General features: G+C 45.0%; 1 protein-coding gene across 3 annotated transcripts in view; it reads right to left on the bottom strand.

Moving 5' to 3' along the window:
* ARHGEF11 (Rho guanine nucleotide exchange factor 11) overlaps window positions 1-26941 on the bottom strand; it is an 883046-nt gene that overhangs the window by 449922 nt on the left and 406183 nt on the right. For all 3 annotated transcript variants that reach the window (XM_078670282.1, XM_078670280.1, XM_078670281.1), the window contains exon 13: window positions 3278-3379. In XM_078670282.1, the coding sequence (XP_078526408.1) occupies window positions 3278-3379 (102 nt within the window). The remainder of the gene's footprint in view (window positions 1-3277; window positions 3380-26941) is intronic.

Below are 26941 nucleotides of genomic sequence, written 5' to 3'. Positions count from 1 at the left end.
TGACATCAACAAAAGATTTGATGTGCCAAGATTGTCCTCATCCCAGGTTTCAGGAACAAGTAGAGTAAAAACATTTTTTTTTTTTTAATAAACAATTCCACCAGGGGTTGTTCAGTAGTGTCAGCCAATATTTTCTACTGTTGCAGTTTTTACATACTTGCAGTGTGTGGGAGTAAAAAGTAAGAAACCCATCGGTGAACACAGAAAGCTGGGGGCTTAAACCAGGAGCTGCCATCTGTTGCTAGTAGCAGAGGTGGGGGGACGCAATACAAAGGCAGCAGGCCTTTGAAGCTTCTCCTTCGAGCACTGGCCCATCCTGGGGAGGCGGTTTGACACCTCTGCCCAGGATGAACATTGTTTCTGGTCCCAGAGAGCATAGAGGCGCTCTACCCTAGGGTCCAGAAACATGTTTACCATGGTTTGTGCAGTGTTCCAAGTGTCAGTCAATATTTTCTACTTTTGCAGTTTTTACATACTTGCAGTGTGTGGGAGTAAAAGGTGAGAACCCCATGGGTGAACACAGAAAGCTGTACATTTCTAAGAAGTGGACAACACTCTGAATTCAGCAAAGGCTAATTGGTGTCCACAGCTCAGAGGTTTAGCAAATTAACTACTCAGTGAAATAAAAAACTAATGAAGGGAAGTAGGAATAACAAAAACAAGTGAAAATGTTTTCATTTGTATTTTTAGACACAATGTGGTCTACAGAAGTAAATCTTTTAAGTCCATCAGACTGTTCTGGGACCAGAGATTCATAGTGCTTGCTGGTTGTCTAAAACATGTAATATCCAGGAGTCATTAACCGAGCCGCAGCTTAGGATTTCTTATTATGTACTCAGCATGCATCAATTCAAAAGGTAAAATCTTTTTAATTATATTCTGGGATGAAGAAAAGCTATGCGTGTTTAAAGGATCCCAAAAACTGAGTTCAGGATCAGTGATGATTCACATGACACTAAATTTGCGGGTTACGCATAATATCAGTCAGATGTAGTTTTGCAAAATGTGTTTTTTCCTACACACTGAATTAGATTTCAAAGCCACGAATGGAGAGAAATTAATTTGATACTAACAAATGTTCTACTGTTGCATAACACCACACTTCTCCCAATAAAACGGTATTCCACTTCAGTGGGTGGGCCCAGCACCAGTAACCGGAAAAACCACAAAATGCAACAAGCCTACACCTAGAAATTCCATTTGAATTTACATTTTTCGCAAGATGTGGGTAGCTGTGGTATTTGGGCCCAAAGTATTCAACACCCAGTCAAATCTACCAATCACAGAAGTTCTGGAATCTGCAAAGGGACAAAAAGTCCTACCACCCAGAGTTGCCATGCTTTTTCTAAAAACAGTACCAGTCAAAAGGTGGACTGTGTGTAGTTAATGTAGTGTCAATGTGGTCTTTGCATGGTTTTGGTCATTCCTATGACATAATGTGTTCGGTCCACCCACACATTGGGGACCGCATTATCACGCTAAGCGACGTAATGCAGGGAAATAACACTATGTCCATTGGTTTCGAAGAGCATTAGATTTCTGTCACAGGAGCATTGGAAAAATACTATTTTAGACACTCATTGATGTTTGCATGAAATTTTGGATAGGAAATTCCCTTGGGTCTCTAGGCTTCAGAAATATCCAGGACTGATAGTGTTCTCTGGATGCCGACTTGCCCAGATACTGCTGTCATTCCCCTTTGAAATGAGAGAGGGTATCAGAATTTATTTGGGTGTAGGTTTTCCATAAAAATCTGGCAAAGAGGATGTAAACCCATGATTCTGCATACCCATTAGGCAGAAGTACTGTCTGGTGCCCAGTGGTGGGGCCCACAGCCTCAAGATGATCCAACACTCCATCCTCTAGCAGAGATTCACTAAGGAGAGGTACCATCGGAAAGGTGACACAACAGAGCATTAGGAAGAGCCAGTGGAAATATCGAACACACACTTAGAAATGTGTGAATTGTTTGCTTCTTGTTGGAAATTTGCCTTTTCCGGATGGTCACTCCAAATTCTTTGCCTTTTTACTGAACCCTATTTTTGATGACTATAGCACTCTGTGCACTTTATCCCAAATAACCTGATGTAAAGTGCATGTGTTCATCCTTTCCACATGGTCAAATTGGTATACTTCTGATTGACATATTTAACATACCTATATGTCCCTAGTACATGGTAACCACAGTGCACCCTTCCGGACTTGTGGAAGATCAGACGAGGACTGAATCTGCTATTTGAGACCTGAGAAGAGCCTAGAAGACTGTACTTGCTCTCCTTCTTTTACCCAAGACAAAGAAGTCAACTCCAAGTGTCATAACGATTACCTCCTGTTAAAGCTATACAGACACAACAATCTACAAGAGGCATTTTATTGCACCCGCCTAGCCGAGCACTGGCAACTGAATCTGGACTGGACTATGTTGTGGCCTCTACCTGATGCCCAGTGAATCTCTACGTGCTTCCACTGAGGCCCTGAGGGGCTTTAGAAGTGTATTCCTGTGATGCATTAGGACCTAAAGGACTAAAAGCCAAAGGTAAAATCTTTGACCAGGACGAACCTGGTTAGTCTGTTCGGCCCACATTCCATTGAGGTCAGCTTTAAATTCTGCCTAGGTCGTGTTCTACAGCAACCACCGACTTCCATTGGCACTTTCACTTCTTGGGGCTATTTCTACTAAATTTTACCAGTTCGTATCTCTATTTTCCTGTATTGGATTTTTTACAGTTTTGATGTGATTTTATTTATTACATTTTGCTTTAGGCTTCTACTTTGTTTTGAGATTTATATTGGGTTTGTATTTTAACTTTAATAATGTTTTAGTGCTACATAAATACTTACACATTGCCTCTAAGTTAAGCTTGTCTGCTCTGTGCCAAAGCTAACAAGGGGTTGAACTCAGGCTAATTTAGTGACTTTAAGAATTCACCCTGACAAAGATTATGGACCTAAGATGGGTACCTACACCCCTAAACTAAGACCGCAATTTCATATGATTGTTATGTATGTTTGATCCAAGAGGAGTGGTTGAGGGACAAGGAGTAGAGAATAGAGCGAAATGCTTGAAGTATGGAGCTAACTCTAGAAAAACAAAAAAGAGAGGAAAGTCAGAAGTATAATCTCTGTACAGAATGAATAAATATGGCCATTTCTCCCTTCACATACTCCAAATATGGATTAACATGCTCAATTTCTTCCTACTTGCATAAATAACTCCTGTCACAGAACATTATCATGCATACTCTAAACAAGTAATGCAACAATATAGCTGCCTTACCAAAGGATTGGGATCAGCCTGAGAGAAAATATATCGCAGGAAAACTCCTAAGTAAGCTGGTCGGGATTTCAGCTTTTCCAAGTCCTGGAACAACTCATCACACTAGAAAAAACAAAAAGTCACACAATAAATTACATGAAAAAGATCTAAGGATCGTTTGAAAACCAATTTGAGACTGAATCAGTGAATACAGCTAATGAACTGAACAATACACAACTGTGCTATGGCTTCAATTGCCAACCATGTCTTTCTTCAGTCTAGAATTACTTTCAACCAACTGAATCCCAAGGCTTACACCCAGCAACATATATACAAAACAACTAATTTTGTTGGAAAAAAAAATCTAATGAGATTATTCATTTTACTACTGTAATGTAAACAATTGTCAGCCAATATATCACCAAAATAAGTTTTGCTGGACAAAAACAAAATCTGTTAATACTGTGAAATGATATTACTTTCCACAACTGTTAAGACTGAAATAAATGCCATGATTATTATTATTATTTTTAAAATATATGATTAACAGAGGGATCTGAGATGTAATACTTATGGGAACTAGTTTAGGCTCAGATGCCATGTAAGATGAAGATGAGAGATCAGGAACATTTAAAGACAAAAGATATAGAAACATTTAAGTGTTATGGAGGTCCGGAGTGACGTGTGAAAGTGATGATGGGGAGAGTGGGCCATACATACATTAAAGTTTGGATTATAAAATATTGAACTGGAAATTAAATATATGTTATGTATGGACATTATAACTATTCTTTCTTTCCTTTCTTCATATAACCTCTTTGATAAAAAAAGCTGTTTAGTTTAAAAAAACAATACATTTAAACCACTCTATAATTAAACCACTATGAAGTGCAAGGAAACTCCTCTTTTAGTATGGTCAACCCAAATTTTTTCGACTAATGCTGCTGGTTTTTCAACTTGTGAGAGTGCACTAAGGCCTGTTAACCAGACCTCTGTATCGGTGCCTTGACCCTAAAACTGTATGTCGAAGTGGCTACATCCAATCGTAAATGGCTAACTTACCTGTAGGTCCCTAATAAATGTTACCTTGGTACCCAGGGCACGTACGTTAGAGGGGGGGGCCCAGGGCTTGCAGCACTGATTATGCCACACTGGAGATCCCCTAAGCAAAACAAATCCCACAGTTCACCACTAAAGACTGGTAGAGCAGTCATGCACTGCTAGCCCAACTTTGCCATTGCTTGCAATTGCAAAGCCACCACTTCCCCAGGACATGTGTGTAAGTTACCCCTCTGAAAGGCTTACCGAGCCCTAAAGGCAGGGTGAAACATATGACACCGGCAGGACATGCAAAACTACCGTTGTTTTGTGGAAAGATTTGGTCACCCAATTGACGAGTGCAGGGTTACACGTTGACCCCTCAGCTGTGCTAACTCCGAAACGGTGCGACCAAAGTGGGCACTCCAAGGTATCAAACAACTCATTACAGTAAGGCCGACTTGTATCTAAAGTTGAAATTAATGTAATGTGTACACAGTGCAGCTTTAGTGAAGCTACCGCTTTGTTGCCTTTAAAACGCCTGTGCCTTCCCGATCCTGCTCCCCGAGACAGACTTCTGCCCTCCTGGAGAGACGTGCTGACAACTCTCAAGATAGTTGAGTGAAACTGTATTGCTTTTAAAATCTATATCTCCGGAAACCTCTGGTGGATCTTTTTCATTCTAGTGTCTAAATTCTCATAAAAATACAGTCTTCTTATAAATGAAGGTCGGATTTCTTGAGTGTAGTGTGAATTATTTCATAAATTATTTTGTGCTGTTTAAATGCTTAACACTTGTTCCTCTGTGTAAGCTTTGCTGCTGAGTGCCACAGCTACCCATACAAAACCCAAGGACCCTAAGGAAGCTGGTACCTGCATTTACACATTGAGGTTGCACAACCACACCACATAATACACCCCATTGCCTCACATAGAGTAATTGATACATTTTTAAAAACTTTCCTTCTAAAGTTAAACACCTTAGAAAGGTGGCATCCCAAAAAGTTTTACCAGTTATTCAAAGGTTCTGTCAACCATTCCCTATTCAAAACATGACAGTTATTTTTGTTACTTCATTAAAACAGGGAATGTCTTGAATATAATATTTCTGTAAGTTAACTATGTCTCCTATTTTAAATTGTGTAAATACATATGGCCTGATTTAGATTTTTAACAAATCAAAACGCCAGTACTGCACCTTTCTTTAACCATTTCATTGATGGGCAATGAGTCAAACAAGTACCATCATAACCACTTTTTCAGTTTGATTTAATCAAAACTTTGTTTATACCAATTTACATGTATTTATTCATAACATCTCAAGTTATAAATACTTCATTTTCTTGACCAAAACAACTTTCACCCCCCTAGATTGCCCTTTGGAAGCCCATTTGGAATTCCACTTTGCACACACTCTTCTCAACAATCTTCCTACAAATCACACACACTGTACTTGACTCTTATTAGACTAATCACCACATTCATACCACAACACTTTCTTCTTTCACACAAATACCCACCCTCGGGTGCCTCAACAGAATCTTTTCCTGGAAAGACACAAAATTTCAACAATTTTACAAAAGCGAAGAAATAACTTAAAAAACACAAGGCCATCAACAGCTTAAAAAACAACTCAAGTATTAAAAAGATTTTTTCTCTTTTGATTGGCCTAAAACGCCATGGTCTATCCCTCCCTTTACGGGGATTCTCTTCAGGACCAAGAATTTCTGAAATACATGAAAAATAATCTTGTCTTACTAAATATCCTCTATATGAAACTCCATTATCACACATTCTCTGCAACACTTATCCTCTTACCTTCTCAAACAATCGAAGAAAATCATAAGAACCTCGCTCTTATGTCATCTGTGAATGTGATGGTACTTGCTTGACTCATTGCCGATCAATGAAAGGGTTAAAGAAAGGTGCAGTACTGGCGTTTTGATTTGTTAATTGTTTTATTGGTGTGGCCTTGCTTCATATAAGCCAAACCATGTGTTGGTAATTCTGATTTAGATTTTGGCGGATGGGTACTCTGTCAACAATGTGAAGGATACGCAGCCCTTCTTATTACAAGTGCCCCAGGATAGAATGAACTTGCAGCAAAATCTATAGGATATCAGTCATGTTTGTGACGGAATAACCAGTGTGAGAAACTTTAAATCAGGACCCTAGTTGTACATTACATTTGTTTAACTTTATTAAACACTGTTGTTAATGTAAGTGTGGTTTACCAATGACTGCGGAAATTATTAAAAAATAAACATATGCACTAGTAACACTGCCATTAATTGTCACAGAAGGGAAAATATCTCTCAGAAAATGCTTCCCTCTAACTTCAAGAATAAAAATAGAAGAAAGGAAAATGTTTCTTACCCTGCAAGTATCTGTGCATAGCATGTAGAGCTTTAGAGTCACATGCTCTGCATACTACTGCCATCTAGTGTTGGACTCAGACGTGTACAACTTGTTTTAAATCAAATTATTTTAAGTCACATGCTATAATGACTCCTGCTATTACTGGTAATGCACATGAGCGTCAGTTCCATTTCTAGATTGGCATTACTGCACGGCCGGTGAGGATGAAATGGAGCAGATAGAAACAAAAGGAGATGACCATTCAAAAACAAAGAAGAATGGCATCTGCAACAACTTGAGGCTTCCAGTGAGGAAGGGTAGGTGGGAATCTACAGCACTACATGCCAGGAATACATGCTTACAGGGTAACATTTTAAGATTGCAGAATGTGTGACTGCAAATACACTGCACAGACTGTAAAGCAGTTATTACCTAAGCAATGACCAGCCAGAGGATGTGCAGACGACTGGAAAATTGAATGCCGAACACCCTGGCCAACATTAGCTTATTCGTGTGCTATCACATCGACACAGTATTTCTAGGTGAAAGTGTGTGGAGTATGTTGCCTACAAATGTCTGCTAATTGGTTGTTACATAGGAATGCAGCGGATGCCACCTTTTTGCGGCTAGAGTGGGGTCTGGTTGGTGCAGGCAATTGCTCTTGGTTTTAGCCGAACATATCTGAATGCATTTGACTGACCACCAGGATATGCCAGCTTTGGGGGGAGAATGGCCTTTGCATGTTACTGAGAAAGACAAAAAGCTGTAGAGTTTTGCAGAAGGGTTATGTCCAGTAAGTGTAATACATGAGGGCCCTCTTATCGTCTAGTATGTACAGTAAAGGTGTAGCCAACACGTTTCACCTAATGTGGCTGGCATGCCTAGGGATTTCTAAAGGTTGATAGATACCATAAGCATAAAAAACCCTATATATATGTAACCATATACAAAGAATTAAAAAAAACACTGTTCCAATCGTATTTATGTTGTAAATTCAGCGATCATGATCGCCAGATTGGGCAAAAAACGTGTTGGCAGCACCTTTGTTACATCAGGGTCAAATCCTGATGATTTCAATAAATGGATATGTAGAGAATTGTTCAACATTTATTCCTGAAATAAGCCACCATTTTTAGGCACGGCCTGTCTTTCCTTAATTATTTTTCCAATTACCTGGTGGACATTAGGGCGTTGCACCAAGACAGGCAGTCCTATTTTCTGGAGTACTGAATACGGGTCTTGTACCGGTTAAGACAACCGCTTGAGCCTCACCTCTGCTCCAAGAAAACAGTTTCACTTGATGACAAAGACCCTTAACAGTGAAGTGTGTTTACTATTGTGAAGGTAGGCAGCAAATGCAGCTAAGTGAAGTTAGATAGGTGTGTAGGTGAGGTATGACATTTGTAAATGAAGTAGGTAGCAGGCAAGGACTTAACCTGTCACCTTGAGAGGGAAGATGTGTTTAAGGAGACACCAGTGGACAAATCTTTTCAATATGGCCGCATAGAAGGTCCGCGCTGTCGGTCTGGGACCTCCTTGAGGATGGTCATACACTCATGAGGCAGATTGAGGTAGCCAACCCAAGGACTTTAAGAGCCACATCCTGAGATTGAGTGGTCTGGGGTCTATGTGTCTGATTGCACCCTGGGTCAGGGTGAGAAGGTCTGACTAGTTGGTTAGCTTCTCGTGGGGCTCTAAGGACAGGAGAGAAGGGTGGTGAACAGGGTTGCTTGATCCATGTAGGAGCCACCAGGATGAGAATTAGAGATGTTTGCCGAGGTCTCCGAACCACAAATGGAACAAGTGGGAGAGGTGGAAAAGCGTGGGCAAATATCCCTGACTATCTATAGTGCCTTACTCATGGACTGAAGGTGTTGGCAGTTGGCGTTTTTGACAGTGGCAAAAAGATCTATGTTGGGGAACTCAAACAATGGAAGTACGGGTGTAAGACTTGCGGGTGGAGTTCCCACTCATGGACTTGTTCCTGCATCCTGGCGAGCAGGTCTAAAAAGTTGTTGTCTACCCCCAGTAATTTCTCAGCCAGCAGATGGACTTTAGAATGGAATGTCCATCACCAAATGCCCTGAGCTAACGCTGGCAACTGTGATGAGTGAGTGCCGCCAGGTTTTAGAGGTAGTACATGGGGTCTTGTTTGTGCGAATGAGACCCACCTTGTGTTGAATGTGGCAGAAGAAGGTTTTGAGTGCTAACTGAATTGCTAGTAGCTCTAGGTCGTTGATGTGGAATACCCGGTTGGTGTGATGCCAAATGCCCTTAACTGTCAAGTCATACAAATGTGCCCCCAACTGGTTAGAGAAGCATCCGTTATGAAGGTCACTTGCAGAACTAGGTTGCGAAAAAGTAGGCCCTGCAACAGCATGTTGCTGTTCCACCACCGCAGAGGGCTGTCCCAAATCAACACTAGATCTTCCCAATGACTCAGCTTATGACCACTGTGCAGCTAAGCACTTTGATAACAGACGAGTATATGTAATATGGCATGATGAGCAATACAAGTGCAGGAGACCATCATGACTCGGAGGGGTTTGGCCATACTGAACACTATTTCGCAATCTGACAGAAAAAGGGGCAGTAATGAAAAGCTTGAACCTGTGCTTGGCTGGGATAAGCTTTTCTGGTGACAGACTGGAGGACTGCCCAAAGAAGGACGAAGGGTCTGAAGGTGGGACTTTACCGTGTTCATGGAGAACCTAAATTGTGCAAGAGTTCTATGATGGTCTGGGTATGAGCCTAGCACTGTCGTTCATTTCCACTCTTGATCAGCCAATCATCCACGTAGGGGGAACATGTGGATGCAGGTCCTTCGGAGATGGCAAAACATCAGAAAAAGTGCCAATACCGATTCTCATTCAATCACCCATTCCTCTTATGATCAGATAACCCAATAACTATGATCAATCAAAAAAAGCAGTTTTTTTTATTTTGAAATAAGTTTGTTAAAACATTACTTTTTAGTATTTCATTACTTTTTCAATATACACAGGAATCACAAAAATTCAAAATACAAAAATATATGGACAAACATAAATTACATAACATATATATATGAAACATATACACCACATTACTAAAAATAATTTTCTATGCTCAGGTTCTGTACAGTTTAAACTTCAAGAATACTATGGTGCCCCAGACGGCTACCTGACTGATGAAGATACAAACATGTTGGAAGGAGCGATCGACAAATAGTGACCCTACTGAGCTCACATGCAATATTCTTTTCAAGGCTTTTCAAAAATGAATTGTGAGCAACAGTGGTAACACATATATTGAGCACTTATTCGGCCAAGAAGGTCCTCCTGAGATGGGCAGCTACCACGGCAAGACACTTTGTGAACCCCATGAGGGTGTGTCGACCCCGAAGCTTAGCTCATTGAACTGAAAATGCTGGTCACTTACCACAAACCAGAGGTAAAAACAGTGAGCAGGGTGGATCGGGTTGTGAAAATTGCCATCCTTCAGCTTGAGAACAGTCATGAAGTCTCCTTGTTGTTGTAGAGGGATGACATCCAGGAGTGACCATGTGAAACTGCTCTAACAGCATGTATTCAATCAGGGGCCTGAGGTTGAGTATAGGCCGGAGTGACCTGTACTTCTTGGGTATAAGGAGGTACAGGGACTACACTCCTTTGCTGCATTGGCGTGGTGGCACAGGCACCATGACCCCTTACAAACGAGAGCCTCTACTTCCTCCGGAAGGAAGCGCTGATGTTTTTGGGAGTCGGTGTGTCTGCACGGAGGGATGTTTAGTGGGCTTGCAGTAGCCATGCACTATAATGGCGAGGACCCACAGATTAGAGGTAATCTCCTGCCACTATGCAAAAACCCCACGTGGTCCTCCGCTGAGAGGTGTAGTGTGATCAGGGTGATGGGAAAGCACGTTACTGTTTGGCAGTAGCAGCTCTCTAAGCCATACAGCATTTTCATCTGCTCCAGGATTTATTAAGCTGGAGGTCTCCCCTTGAATAACCCTGTGAAGGGGCCTGCTGAAACCTCTGATAGGAGGTAGTGACTCAAGTAGCCTTGGCACACCCCTCTGTACTGGGACCTCCGAAAGGAACCCAGAAGAGAAGCAGACTGGAGAGCCTCCATTGCCTTAGCCATATCCATGTCCTTCTTTATCTTTTTAAGCATTTGGTCAACCTACAGTCGAACAAGGTGCTCCCCATTGAAGGGCAGGTTGAGTTGATGAGTAGATGCTGCTGTCCTTCTGGCTCGACTCCAGAGGCACTCAGCCAGACATGGTGCCAGATGACGATGGTGTAATTGATGCCGCGCACTGCCGTATCAGCAGCATCCAAGACACCGTATGGCGATACTGAAAATATTTTTACCTCAAAAACAAACTCAAGGCCACGTTTTCTATACTGTTGTGGAAAATGTTGAAGGAGTTCCTCCATCTCGTTCCATTGGGCCCTATCACACTTGGAGAGCAGGCCCAAGAAAGCGGCAATTTGTCAATGGGTTACTGACTGGGCGGTGACCCGCTTACCAGCCACATTAATCTTCCTGTTCTCCTTGTCTGGTAAAGGTGCATCAACGGTGCCCTAGGTTTTACTGCGCTTGTGGGCTGGATGGAACAAGACAGAGTCCAGACTGAAATGTCCTCTGATGTACAGGGGGTCTGAAGGAGAGGGTCTGTACTTTTTGTCCACCCCGAGGAGGACAATCCTGCTTTTAATCAGCTCCTTCAATACTTGAGGAGTGGCTTTCAGCATTATCTTGAGCACACAGGACCGCAGGTTCACTGGGTGGAGAACGTCTCCACAAAGAAATTCTCATCTACCTGGACCTTGTGCATTTCCACCTTATGAAAGGAGGCGGCCCAATGCAGAACTTCGTGGCAGATGTTAGTGTCATCTATTGGGGTTGGTTTGGAAGGTTAAAGGGCTGGGTAAGTGCCCGTGGTGGGTTGAGATCGTAGTCATAGCACAGGTTATCATGTGGCTGAGAGTCAAATGGGGCCTCATAAGGATCCAGTGGGTAAGTTGAACTGCCCCCACAAGGGATGAGTGCCGGGAACCCTCTGGTGATTGAGGCACACGGGATCCCAATATTTGAGGTTATGCAGGGAGTGGAGGAGGGAGACAGGGTGCGAGGGTGGAGAGGAAGAGGAGGAGATGAGGGAGATGGAAGAGGAGGTCATTATCTAGGAGGTGGAGAGCTTCTACCAAGATCTTGGTGTTTTTTCGTCTTGGCTGGTTGTATAGGCTTCAGGTCAAGAATCTCCTCAAAAGGCAACTTCCTCTTGTGAGGGATAGTTGACCGAGTCTTTGGAAGAGGCTGGGTGAGGATCCTGTCAGTTTGCAGGTAAAATAGGATTTGCTTCTGCCTGGCATGGAGCTCCTCCTCAGATGCAGTGGAGGACAAGGCGTTGGATACTGGTATTTTTGACACTGAAGATGGTTTCTTGCTCACTGACAATGGAATCTTCGGAGGCAAAGAAGGCCTCGAGGGAGTTTACAAAGCCTGTGCCGAAGGAGCTGTTGGCATCGAAAGTGTTGTTGGTGCCGGGAGCTGAGTCGTCTGGAGGTGTTTCGGTGCCAAAGCCTGACTCAGAATCGGATCAAAGGTCTTATGTCGATGCCTTATGGCCTTTAGGCAGCGGCGGACTTGAAGCCTGACACTGGACTTCTAGGCTTGTTGCCCAACCCCGACAAGGATGATGCTCTGCCTGAGCTAGATATCGGGGAGGTTGTAGAGGGAAGGACGTAGATCTTACAGTAAATGTCTTCCATGGTTGGACCTTTGAAACCAATGGTTCTTCCATTACGGACTCCGACCGGGAGCTCAGAGCTAAGATGATGAAGCTATTCACCCACAGGGCACAGTTTTGTTTCCTCCTCAACATCTTGGTCCCCAAAGAGGTCGGGAATGTTGTCTCCTTGTTGCTGAGCCACGGCCATCAAAGTAGTCGTTAATTGCGTTGGTACTGCAATATCTCTTTGGAGTGAAAGGCGAGGCAGGCAGAGCCGGAGGGCTTGTTATGGTCCAAGGACAGGCAAAGGTTGCTAACCTGGTGGAAGTCTATCCAGGGATCCCTTGCAAAAAACTGTGGACAGTATTGAAATGTAGTCCTTTCCAACATTCAGTCAAAACTTTTGAGGGAAATGATGAAGGAGAAGGCCCAGCGAGAAGCGTGGAGTAGAACTTGTTTGCCGAACCTTATGAAGGGCGCAATGAGACCTTAAGGTACCTTAAGGTACTGAAAGCACTGATTGTTTTGACTAATGGAAAAGGAGAATCCTAAGCAGCATTGACCCAGAGCTCAGTGGCTACATGCCTGAACACGGAGGCAAAGAAAACACAATCTAACAATCTAACAATGAAGCTGATGCCAGTGCACATTACTAGTAATAGGAGGAGTCACTATATTTCGTGACTTGAAACACTTCTTTGAAGAAAAACAAGTTGTACATGTATAAGCCAAACACTCGATGGCAGGGGTATGCCAAGCATGAGCTAAACCTGTCACGAATATTGGTTTTTAGATAGTTTTCTAAGCATGGAAGTGTATAAGGCCCTTTCCACCTTTGATGACAGCTTGGGGACAAAATTGGCAAATCAGTGGTCAATCGACATGGAAAATGTAAATGGGCATCTAGCCTTAGGTAGAAAATGAGGTTTTGTTCTATGGACAACCTAATCTTTGTGGATTGAATAAAGGACTCTGGACTAACGGTACTACACACCTGGATGGATATTGACGGGAGGGACAGAGAGAGATGCAGCACTGAGTGGATGAGGAACAGTAAAACAACTCACAATGATATCTAACACCTGGATTTCAAACTGCTACACTACATTCAATTGGGAACACAGAACTTACTACATCAGAGCAATTACTGATAGAGGGGAAGATGTTCTTAATTGACAAAGGATTATATCATTTTAATAGAGCATTGGTCCTGACAGACCGTTGGACGCAGGCCCGCCCTCATTATCATCCCTTACTAAGTCAAAGGTCAGGTGATGTCACAAAATGAGAGAAGCAAGAGACAAAGAACTGAGTGCAGATAATAGAGTAGGAAACACAGTAGATCCAAACCCCATCTGAGGAACTGTCCCACATGATAGGCTTAGGGAGAGTGTAACATAAACAACTGGTTTAACAATAGGAATGAGCATATTCTGGATGACACGATACAGAGTGTGCAAACTAGGAAATAAAGTGGGCAAATAATGATCTTGGCAAGCCCACAGGGATAAGAGCCAGAGTTGGGTGCATCAGGTGAGACTGATCTTAAAGGAACTACCAATCTCGCTGGATGAAACTGTAATGTCATTTGCCAATTATATGGGGAAATTGTATTAATTCAGACTTGACCTGACCCCATGGGATAGAGAAGATATGGTACAGGATCTCCTAAAGCAGACTCTGCACAAAAAGATGGAGATACTATGGAGATGAGAACAGCTCGGGGAAATGGAGGGAGGTGATAGGGATTTCAAGTCATGCAATGGTTTGGGCCCTATTGGACACCCTGTTGAATTCTTTAAATGTCTGAACAGTAATCTCAGGGAACTCATTTACAAATGCTACTTGGGAATGGCCAATAGAGTGACCAATTATAAACAAAGGAAGCCACTTGAGGACCCTGCCTCAGAGAGGCTGACATCATTGCTAACCACAGACCTTTAAATAGTTGCCAAAATCCTAGCAATACGCTTATATACTTTCATGTACAAGTTAATCCACTTGGGCCAATCTCTTCGGTCTGCAGAAATTATTGGGTGCTCTGGACAGCTTCAATGCCGCTAACAAAATAGGAATTAACATGATAGTCTTGAGCAACAAATCTTGCAAACTAACAAGATGCAGGTGCGGAAAATCAAGGTTTAACATCAAACCAAATATTGTTCCATCTGTGTAAGCTTTAACGATCAAAAATTGCATAAAGAATATTGGTTCCATCTATCAGTAGCCTATATCACTTATCTTTAGAGTAATTTAGAAACACCCTCGAAAGCCGCCCTATTATCGGTCATCAACTATGGCCTGAAGGCGTGCCCAGGGAAACCGGTCTATTGGCTCGCATGTATGCAAATTTAACATAATTAGGCAACTCTTCTGCCTGCCAAATTCCACTACATCATATTAGAATTCAACATGTAGCAACCTTCACTACAGATCATGCCTCATTACTTAGTTAGCTGCTATAGGACAACTATCTAAAAGTTTAACTCTGGTAAAGCCTCGCAAAGATTCTCCTCTCGGTCAGACTAGCTAAATAGCGCACTGAATACACTGCAACTTCAACATCTCCAGAACTTATCGACATCAGCTGCAAACTGCAAATCTGCAGAAAACAAAATTAGCAAAACTTTAAACTTTTTTTTAGGAACACTGAAATCCACAGAACTAAGACATTTTCTCACTGCATAGCACAGAGTTTCCCTGAAAAATGTCTCCCAAATTAACTTTTAATTTCAAAGTAAAAAACCATTAAGTTATCATTTTATTTGGGCATCCCACTAATGGAGTGACGAAATGCTTGGTCAGCCTATAATTAATGGTTAACTTGTTCCTGCCTGTGCAGTTTTAAACAGGAATTGCAACCACACATTATGATTCTGTCAGTCTCTCTAAGCAGGAAGACATAAATGGCTAAGATCACCACTTGTTAAAAAGGGCTGTCCCAAGGCAAAGGAAATTTGCAATGTGTGGTGAAGATGCTCAAATGTCAATCAATATCATATACGCAGTCGTGCACCACCTGCGACTTACAGATGAAGGGTTCACATAGCATGTTTTAGTATGGACATAATCTTTCCGTTTTTCTTTCTCGCTAAAGAATAAGTTAAAAGAATATGTACCCATGCATCTTTAGGAAGGGGATAGGTCAGGTCACCTACTGGCTTGTTTAATAAGGGCGGGCATTGATAAACTAATCATATTTGCAATCTCAGACAGGGTCGATACCATCCTACATACTCAAGAAGGGATAAAAGCAAACTTTGTGCTATAGTACAAGACGTTACATACAGGGATGGGAAACATGATTCTACAACTCTTGCATAATACTTGGCTGAAATACCTTTGCCTAGTCTGGTTAGGAAATCCAGAGAGGCATTGGCAATTTCACACTCCGTAGAAGGGATAACTTCCGTGATGGGTGAAGGAGCATCAGGTAAGATGCCTGGAACAGATGGCTCAAACTGAGACCCTTGTTTATATCCTGCGAGGAAAGGCTTGACAGTGGGAAGTGGGCCGGAGCTATGACACACACCTGAATTCACTATATGAGTATGAAGCAGTTTAGTTTCTGAGAGACTCTGAGACCAGTCTACCAGAAGTAATGGATGTACTGAAGAGGATCGGTGACCCTTCTATATTGAGAACACACTGGGATAAATCCTGCCTTTTCCTCCTTAAACCCGACACCGGTAGCAGACACACAGCGGCTTAGTATCTCTCTGATTCACTGGGAGATTGACAGATTCAAATACCTCGGAGTGCAGGTTTATGACAACACTACCAGATTGTGGTCCGGTAACCTGGAACAAATTCCGTCATCTATCAGGGCCTCAAATCCCTTTTGGACAAGGATCCCATTCTCCCTCTCAGGAGCATTGCTATTGTGTAAATGCTGATCCTTCCACAAATGTTGTCATTTTGTGTTGCTACACATAATAATACATGGAGAATCCTTTAAAAAAAGTGAATTGTCTACTGTTCAACCTGATATGGGCCAGTGGTAGAAGTATGATCGCCATAAACAAAACTATGCCACTCTTCAGAGAGGGTGGAATGAGCAAACTAAATCTGGTAGCATTTTGCCTGGCTGTGCAGCTTTCATGGCCTATGTGATGTTTGGGAGTCACAACAGACCAGAACAGTTAGAAGAGAAAATCCTACTTAAGGGAAAGACAGTCCTCGCAGTGCTGTTGAATGTGTAATGGGCAGTCTGCTTTCAGTGGTTGAGTTTGCGTTTTTTGTGTATTTTAACTTGCTGTTATGTTCAACGTCCTTCTGATGTAGCGCTTAAATAATAGTAATACACAAATCAATCGTGTAACACAATAGCGTATCTTGGCGCAAATTAAAATATTGTTAACCAACTGAACGTTCTCATGTTACCGACTTCAGAGGGATGAAACCTGGCAGTGGATGTGGCGTAGAGCTGCAGATTCTGGAACTGGGGAGTCAGGGCTCAAATCTCAGAATCAGCTCAACACCCTGTGATACTGGGCAAATCCCTTAACCTCCTCGTGCCTAAAAAAGTAAACAAGTGAATGTCCTTTTGTAATGTAAGCGGTGTATATGTAGAGCTCTCCAATACCCTTGGGTTGAGTTCGAACAATATAAAACCTATTAAAACAAGCGCATGCGCCTCGCGCTGAAAGTAAAAAAAAAAAACATCAAAGAAAGGAATGGGCGGAAGGGTTGTGAGAGAGAGGGGGAGTAACAGCAGCTGTTTTCAAGCAAACTCGTGCTTGTGGCACCATCCCCCTTGCGGGAGCGAGCAACAGCCAATTAGCATGCGCGCCGCTGCTCGCTCCCGCAAGGTGTATGCCACCACAAGTACGAGTATGTGCTTCCAAAAAGCGCAGAGCGACGGCTAAAGGTCCTCCTATGCAGCTCATGCGCGCTGTGTAGGCGAGACCTAAAAACTCCCATCAACAAAACCACAAGAGAGCTGGCTTCCACCGCGCAGGGCTGGTGGGGTGGGGCAGTCACTGGGGCAAGGAGAAAGGTAGGCTGGAGATCGCCGAACACAGTTGGGTCGTTAAACGAGCGCTCGTTTGGCATGCCGCACAGTCAGATCGGGCGCCCAGGCAGTTGCCCCGGAAAGGGAGGCAGCAGCGGGGATCAGGAAGACACCCCACCCCGACTTGAAAAGTGAAAAACAAGCTCTGGGGCATTGGCCAGCAGTGCCGCAGAACTCCCTCTGCTGCACCCCTGGTGGTGAAACAACACTCGTGTGTCCCAGTCGTCATTTCAGAAGGCGAAGCATGGGAACAAGCAAAAGCGTTCAAGCCCGGAGAGGCAAGAGACGGCCGGAGGGTTGGATCCCAGCCCATCCCTGCCACAGCCACCCAGGCATCTCCAGCGGCCATCGGCCGCGCTGAAATTGGTTCCGCCATCTGCAGACCCTCGGTGAGTCGTTGGAAGACGGGGAAGGAAGGAAACACAACAGAGAGATGAAGGAAAGTGTGCCCAATGTCCGGCTGGGTAGGTGATAGCAGAGGCGGTGATCCACAGCCAATCTCCCCTATAGCTACTTGGGTAGCTCCACCGGGCATTGGCCACGACGCTAGGTCTCCATGGTCGGCAGAACACTCACGGTTCTTCAGAAGTTGCAGAAGCAGGTCACGAATATTCAATCGCTGGAAATGGAAGAATCGGAGGACTGCAGTCCATAGATGCCCAGGTGTGTAAAAAGGTCAGAGGAGGTGGTAGACTCCAGGGGATTAGAGCCAAAAAGGCAATCTCTAGCCGGGGAGTTCCTGGACGAAGCTCCTCCCATGTCGGTGATCTTCGCTATACAAATCCCCAGACAGACCTCAAGAACTACAGACCCATCTCTCTCCTCCCCTTCGCCGCCGAGAAGATCGTCAATAACCAGCTCACGAACTTCATAGAATCTAACGTGATCCTCAACACTTCTCAATCCGGATTCCACAGCACTTACAGCACCAAGATCGCCCTCCTAGCTGCCGCGGACGACATCCGCACTCTCCTCAACCAAGGGCGCACAGCAGCCCTCATTCTACTAGACCCCTCAACAGCCTTCGACACCGTCTTCCACCGCACTCTAGCCACCATACTCCACGATGCCGGCATACAAGGAACTGCTCTAGATTGGATCCGCTCCTTCCTCCGCAGCCTAACTCAAAGAATTAGACTCCTGTCCTTCCTCTCCGAAACCACAGAGATCAGATGTGGGGTACCACAAGGATCCTCACTCAGCACCACGCTCTTCCAACATCTACATGGCCCCTCTCACAACTATTGTCAGAAAACACAAGACTCGGCATAGTATCCTACACCGACGACACCCATCTCATCCTCTCCCTCTCCCTCTCCCTCTCCAAGGAACCCTGCATCACCAGACACAGTTTCCAGGAAGGAAGGAATTAGTTACTTACCTGTACACTATAGTTCTCCAGTATTATCTTTCATAGATTCACATGCTTGTATCTTCCCCGTCGTCATGGTGGGAGTCTCACGGTAACAGAATGACCAAGCAGTATCATAGAGAAGAAAAACTGCATAGAAAATCCCCATAGGGGCTGTATTATTTGGTAACCAGACCATATCTTTGTTTGGACCAAAAGCCAGCCAATCAGCATTGCTGCCCTGCCCTCACACTCCCCAGCAGAAGCTTCCTGCCTCAGATTTCCGTCCCCGAGTGAGAGACATGGATAAATACCGAGAAACAGGATCTGCCTGAGAAACGGGGAGGCGGGCGGGCGCATGTGAATCTATGAAAGATAATACTGGAGAACTATAGTGTACAGGTAAGTAACTAATTCCTTCTCCAGTATTACATCTTTCATAGATTCACATGCTTGTATCAGAGTAGTAAGCAGTGCTCACCAAATATGTAGCGTTTCCAGGACAGAACTAAGAAGGAAGCTCTGCCGTAAGACATAGGTATAACAAAACACATCAGCATAAGAAATACGATAAATGCATGTTGACACATAAATGAAAGTACTGCATATACAACAAATTATGCCATTATGTCATACCTTACTGAAATAGACGCTTCAGAACAGCTTGTCCCACTGCCGTGTCCTCTTTCCACGCAGTGTCCAGACAGTAGTGTCTCGTAAATGAGTGCACGCTCTTCCACGTTGCTGCTCTGCAGATGTCAGGCAGCGCTACTCCTGCAAACAAGGCCATCGAAGTTGCCATCTTCCTTGTGGAATGTGCATGCACCTTAGAATCTAGCGGCTTCCCCGCTTTTTCATGACATTTCAGGATAGCTGAGGAGATCCATCTGGCAATACTCAGTCTTGACAAAGGAAGACCCTTCCTTTGCCCTTCAAAAGCAATGAACAATTGCTTGGACCTGCGGAACGTTTTTGTCCTTTCAATGTAGAACTTTAGGCATCTGGAAATGTCTAAAGAGTGTAAGGCTCTTTCTGCTTCCGATGAAGGATTGCTGAAAAAAGTAGGCAAAATAATGGGTTCATTGAGGTGAAAAGATGTTGCCACCTTGGGAATAAAGGTAGGATTTGTCCTTAGTATAACCCTGTCTTGACGAAATTGTAAGAAGGGTTCCTCCACTGAGAAGGCCTGGATTTCACTAACCCTCCTTGCTGATGTTAAGGCGAGAAGGAGGGCCGTTTTCCATGACAGGAACTGTAAATCTGACTTGTGAATAGGCTCGAAAGGAGGCCTCATAAGCTGCGATAGTACTGTGTTGAGGTGCCACGGCACAGGAGGGCGTTGGATGGGCGGGTAAACCCTAAAAAGTCCCTTGATAAATTCCTTTATTATTCTGGAGGACCAGAGAGATGGTTCATTTGGCTTCCGCCGGAAGCGCGATATTGCTGCCAAGTGTACCTTGACCGAGGCATGCGACAGACCTGCCTTAGATAGAGACAGCAGGTAAGGAAGGATACCTTCAGGTTGTACTTCAAACGGATGCAAGTTTTGTCTGCTGCACCAATGGCAGAAACAGGTCCATTTCGTTGCATATGTTTTGTTTGTTGATACAGCTCTAGCTTGTGAGAGAACATGTCTGCATTCTTGCGAAATATCTAGATTTTGAAACTCCCGCTCGTGAGGTTCCATGCTGACAATTTTAGAGATTGCAGATTCGGATGCAGAATTTGCCCTTCTTTCATGGAGATGAGGTCTTGAAATGTCGGGAGCTGGATTTTTTCGCCCCTCGACAAAAGAAGTAGGTCTGAAAACCACGCCTGTCTCGGCCAGGCTGGTGCTATCAATATGATCCGGGACAGTTCCAATCTCATCTTGCGCAGTATTCGCGGTATCAACGGGAAGGGAGGGAACGCGTATGCAAACCTTCCTGTCCAATCCATGAGGAATGCATTTCCCTTGGAGCCCTGTTGATGGTATCTGGACGCAAATTGAACGCACTTTGAGTTGTTTTGCGTTGCGCACAAATCTAATGTGGGAGTGCCCCACCTTTGAAACAAGAAGCGAATCTGAGTGTGGTGTAGTTCCCACTCGTGTGTCGCCTTGGTAGTACGGCTCAGGGCGTCCGCCCGTGTGTTGAGGACTCCCTGAATATGCTGAACCTGAATTGAAATTCCGTTGGTTATGAGCCATTTCCAGATTCTTTGCGCCAATGCCGACAGCTGTTTGGATCTCGTTCCACCCTGCTTTAGTAGGTAAAACATGGTAGTGGTGCTGTCCGTTTGGATCAGTACTGACGAATGGCGTATTCTGGGAAGAAATGCTTGAAGGCCTAGGAACACCGCTTTGAGCTCCAACATGTTTATGTGAAGCTGAGCTTCCCAGTCTGACCAAAGGCCCTGAATTTCCAGCTCCTGAAGATGCGCACCCCATCCTTTCAGCGAAGCGTCCGTTGTCATCACGAAGTCGTGATCTAGAGGAATGAAGCTCAAGCCTTGATCCAGGTTCTTTTGAATCTTCCACCATGACATTGCCACCTTCATATGGCTCGTGATGGTAATGCGATCCTCGAAGGTACCTTTGGCCTGGACCCACTGCTCGTCCAGTTGTTCCTGCAAAGGCCTCATCCGAAGCCGACAGTTTGGTACCAGTGGGATGCAGGATGACATCATCCCCAACATGGATTTGTATATCCTCACGGAAGTGGACCTTTTTGCTTGAAGCGATGCCGTTAGCCTCATGATCTTTCCCATTCGTTCTTCGGAAGGGTAGGCTTTCCCTGCACTGGTGCATATCCATGCCCCCAGGAACTGGATGCCCTTGGCCGGAGTCAGCGAGGATTTCTCTAAGTTGGTCTTCAGGCCCAATCGCTGAAACAGCCGGATGCAGCTCTGAAGAGATGTTGCTGCGTCCCTGAAAGATGGACCTGTCACCAACCAGTCGTCCAGATATGGGTAAATGTAATGCCCTTGCAGTCTTAAATGGGCTGCCACCGGGGCCATGCATTTGGTGAATACCCTCGGGGCTGACTTGAGTCCGAATGGCAGGACCTTGAACTGGAAGTGGCGACTCTCCACGACAAATCTGAGATACTTCCTGTGCTTCCGAAGAATTGGAATATGGAAGTACGCATCCATGAGATCTAAGGACGCCATGTAGTCGTTTTCTTTTATCAGTAGTAGAATTTCTTGTAACGATAACATTCTGAAGGGTATCTTTTTTATGTACCGATTTAGATCCCTTAAGTCCAATACCTGTCTCCATTTCCGGGTTTGTTTCTTTTTGATGAGGAAGAAATGCGAGTAAAAGCCTCTCCCTCTGAGATGTTGCGGCACTTCCTCTATGGCTCCCTTTTTCAGAAGCGAGATAACTTCCTTCTGCATTTCCTGGCGATGTTTGTTGAGCCTGAGTACTGGGGGTTGATCCGGAGGTATTTCCACAAATTCCAGAATGTGGCCCCTGCTTATGACATCTAAAACCCATTTGTCCGATGTAATGGACATCCAGTTGGTGTAAAATTGAGACAGATAGTGGTCTTTGTCGTGGATCTGTTGTGTGGGGAGCGCCGGCCTGAAATCATTGACGTCTATTAGACTGCTGAGGTTTCCCCCTGGCGTTAGATTTGCCTCTGGAGTGTTGTTGGTAAGAGGAGTTGGAGGACCTGAATTGGTTGTTAGTGTTATACTGTCGATATCCTTGCTGATTATACGGCTGATATCGGTTGGATTGAAAAGAGGCTCTTTGATTAAATTGACCTCTTGAACCTCTCTTCCGAAAGGACTGAAACCTTCCTTGCTGAAGCGATCCCAGCGCTCGAGCTGTATCCGTGTCCGACTTTATGCCTTGCAACGCCTCATCGATATGCTTCCCAAATAAGTTTTCACCGTCAAAAGGCATATCAACGATTTTCGCCTGCACCTCTGGACGAAAAGACGTCGCCTTGAGCCAGCCCTGCCTGCGAAGCGAAACCGCTCCAGCCATCTGCCTGAAGGCCATGGACGAAACGTCCATGGCGATGTCAATAGATTCGGCAGCAGATTTAGCTCCTTCCTTAAGTATGGCTGCCGCTTCCTCCTTTCTATCCTCTGGAAGAGCAGAAAGTATGGGTGCAATATCAGACCACATTTGCCTGCTGTATCGTCCAAGCAGTGCCATAGCATTTGCCGCTTTAATGGTAGAGGCAGCCATGACCGCAAACCTCTTACCTGCCCCATCCATTCTTCTACCCTCTTTGTCAGGTGGCACTAGGGAAGTAGCCACCGGGTTCTTAGAATTTCTTTGCGCCGCCTGCGTCACAACCGATTCAGGCCTGGGGTGCCCAATGAGGCAGGCTTTTGTGGACTCTGGGGCTCTGTATTTTTTGTCAATGCGGGGAACTGAAACCGCTATCGACGCAGGTGTTTTCAGAATCTTCAGTCCCTCCTCCCAGATGTGAGGGATAATCGGAATTGAGCGAAGCGACCTCTTGTTATCATCTTTGAAATCATACAAGAAACAATCCGTCTCTTGTACCTCCACATCCAGATTGAATCTTTTGGCCGCCCTTTCCATGAGATCATGAAAACCTCCGATATCTTGAGGAGGGGAGGTAGATTTGAGTGGTTCAGGCGATGCAGCCGATGGTAAAACGTATTCGTCCCATTCCTGTCCCGAAGCATCCTGAACGAGTTCTCCTTCTTCGGGCTGCTCATCCTCGTCGGATTCCGTTAGGTCGTCCCTTATAGTAACAACCTGCGGCGATCTCACCCCCTGTTCTTGGGGAGCAGGTGCTTCAGGTGTCTGAAAGGAAGGCGTCTGCCTAGCTGGTTGCGAGGAATTCGCCTCTGGGAAGCGACGGTAGTAGTCGTTTAACATCAACCTAAGATCAGAGACAAGGTTGAGGGGTATAGACATCGTCTCTTGACGTTCCTCCTCCCTCGAGTCCTCATGCTGCTCCTCCTCCTCTTCATCGTAATCACCAGATTCCTGAAATGACTCATATCTGGAAGATTGTGGTCTGTCCTTGAAGGAATAAACCTCCTCTTCATCCGTGTCTTGGCTCTTTATCTGCAGCTGAGAAGGACTGTAGGCGGCACCTGAGGACTCCTCGCCATCTGAGTCCTGCTCTAGCAATGAGGACGGCGGCAAAGGCGAAATCTTTGTCCATGAGGTGAACTCTGCAGCTTCACTGATGGTAGATGAACCTCTTGTCGACTGAAAAGACCGGATCGAGATCATGGTCTTCGACTGCGGTGATTTGAATGCTTTTGCGGACGATAGCACGATTTTCGTCGACGGAACCGTCGTCGACGGAACCATCGTCGACGGAACCATCGTCGACGTAACCTTCGTCGACGGGACCTTCGTCGACGGGACCTTCGTCGACGGGACCTTCGTCGACGGGACCTCCGTCGACGGGACCTCCGTCGACGGGACCTCCGTCGACGGGACCTCCGTCGACGGGACCTCCGTCGACGGGACCTTCGTCGACGGGACCTTCGTCGACGGGACCTTCGTCGACGGGACCTTCGTCGACGGGACCTTCGTCGACGGGACCTTCGTCGACGGGGCCCCCGTCGACATCTTCGACGTCGAACCTGTCGTCGACGGAGTCGTCGTGGTCGTCGTCGACGGCCTGTTCGTCGACATTGAGATTTTACTTGTCGATGTTGTAAGCGTAGACGTCGCAGTCGTCGACGTAGCTTTAGACCTTATCGTCGACGAAGCCATAGTCGTCGACGAAGTCGTCGTCGACGGAGCTGAAGTCTTCACCACAGGCCTTGGAGCAGAAGCCAGCGAGCTGGTAGAAGGTGCAGACCCAGGTTCCTTAAGACTAGACTGTTTCTCCACAGGAGTAATAGGAAGAGATGAGGTTAATTTCTCCTTAGGCTTACTCCTTTTAGACTCCACTCTCTCCACAGAAACAGAAGCCTTTCTTTTCTTGGGAGTTGAATGAGAAGATTCCCCCTCAGAATCTGAGCCTGATGTGGCCTTCTTCTTCTGAAGCCATAACAGTAGTCTAGCCTCTCTGTCTCTTTTAGTTTTGTCAGAAAATTTTCTACAAAGCTTACAGTCTTTCACCAGGTGTTTAGGGTAGAGACAGTAAAGGCAGTCCTCATGTGGGTCCTCAGAGAAAAGTCTGGCCTTCCCACAGGACCTGCATGGCCTGAACAGCCTCTTTTTAGAGCCGTCAGCCATTAAAAGAGAAATAAGTACACACAATACCTCAATCTAGTAGACAGGAAACAAGATTCCAAAGGGTCAAAAGTTCACTCAGGAACAGAAAGAAAACTGAGCAGAGCTCAGGGAGACTCCTTATCACACGAAGGCGGTTGGAAATCTGAGGCAGGAAGCTTCTGCTGGGGAGTGTGAGGGCAGGGCAGCAATGCTGATTGGCTGGCTTTTGGTCCAAACAAAGATATGGTCTGGTTACCAAATAATACAGCCCCTATGGGGATTTTCTATGCAGTTTTTCTTCTCTATGATACTGCTTGGTCATTCTGTTACCGTGAGACTCCCACCATGACGACGGGGAAGATACAAGCATGTGAATCTATGAAAGATGTAATACTGGAGAATGAAGGATGTCACATCCTGGATGAGCAGTAGCTGCCTGAAGCTCAACTCAGAGAAAACAGAAGTCTTCTTCCTCTGATCCACCCACTCTGCCTGGGACAACACCTGGTGGCTCCCCGCCTTCGGCAACCCTCCCACACCCAGGGATCAAGCCTGCATGCAACCTCGGCATCATACTCGACTCCTCCCTTACCATGAACCGACTAATCAACGCTGTATCTTCTATGTGCTTCAACACCCTCTGCATACTCCGCAAGACCTTCAAATGGATCCCCCCCAAATCCAGAAAGACCATGCCAGGTTCCTAGAGCTATTTCTGTCACTGGCCACCTGCGTCATCTTCACTGGCTCAGGGTAGAGAACCGAATTAAGTTCAAAGCCCTGAGCTAAATGTTCAAGATCAAAACAGGAGTGGCCCCTCAGTATCTGCAGTCCCTGGTTTATCCTTATGTGCCTTCTCGTCTCCTTCGCTGATCCACTCAAGGGATATTCTCTGTGCCCAGACTATCTTGGATGGGCATTCGATCATTCGCCTTTCTTGGTCCCTCCTTGTGGAATTCTCTTCCCATATCAATTCGTAATGAAACTGTTCATGTCCAATTCCGCAAATCCTTAAAAACTTGGCTTTTTAACCAATAATCGTTTCTGTTCCTTGTTCTGGTTGGCGCCAGGAAACCCTTTTTGGGTAGCTGTTGCATCTTATAAATTAAATTAACATAACATATCACCCACACACTCATAACCAGCAGACTGGACTATGGGACCACCCTCTACGCAGGAATCAACAAATCTCTGCTCCACAAACTCCAGACCATCCAGAAAGCCACACCCAGACTTGTCCCCAGCATCCCACACCAAGACCACATCACCCAACACCTACGAGACCTCCACTGGCTCCCTGTTGAAAAGAGAGTGACTTTCAATCTGCTCACTCACACCTAAAAATCCCTCAACAACACCAGAACCCAATACCTCCATGAAAGAATCTACTTCTACACCCCCATGAAAAACTTCCACTTCGCTGACCTTGCCCTGGCCGAAATCCCTCACATTCACAGAGCCAGAACAGGAGGAAGAGCCTTCTCCTACATCGTGGCCATGACCTGGAAGGAACTCCCCCTCAGCATCAGACGAACCCCCACACTGTCAGCATTCAGGAAGAGCCTCAAAGCCTGACTTCGGTTGAATCGGAGCTGCCTGAATTACAAACCCCCCCCAGCGCCTTGAGACCCTCACAGGTGAGTAGTGTGCTTTACAAATCCCTGATTGATTGACCAAGTAAAAGCTCGATGAAAGTCTATTTGCAAAAACCTGGTTCTCCTAATTCAGGATTGGAGGGTCTCACACTGATCTGCAAAGTCATGAGTTGAGTTTGCTGGCAAAATCTTGTCTGTTCAGGAGCTCCACATGTACATCTCCAAACTCAACAGCATAAAACGCATATAAAATGAAAGTTGAGCACTACAGCATTGTGGGCTGACTATCAATGTCATAGCGAGTCCTATGTCTCTACATATGTCGATGCCAAATGGGATGAAAATAAATAAAGAGGGACTACTATAAACATTTCCAGACCCAACCACTGGATGGAGGAATCCTGTACAGCATGTGAATCTATGAGAGATATCAGGCTGGAAATACCTTATTTTTAAGAT

This window comes from Lissotriton helveticus, chromosome 12 (assembly GCF_964261635.1).
Source record: "Lissotriton helveticus chromosome 12, aLisHel1.1, whole genome shotgun sequence".
Taxonomy (NCBI): Eukaryota; Metazoa; Chordata; class Amphibia; order Caudata; family Salamandridae; genus Lissotriton; species Lissotriton helveticus.
Note: the sequence above shows the minus strand (reverse complement) of the source record. Positions and strands in the feature narration are given on the sequence as shown.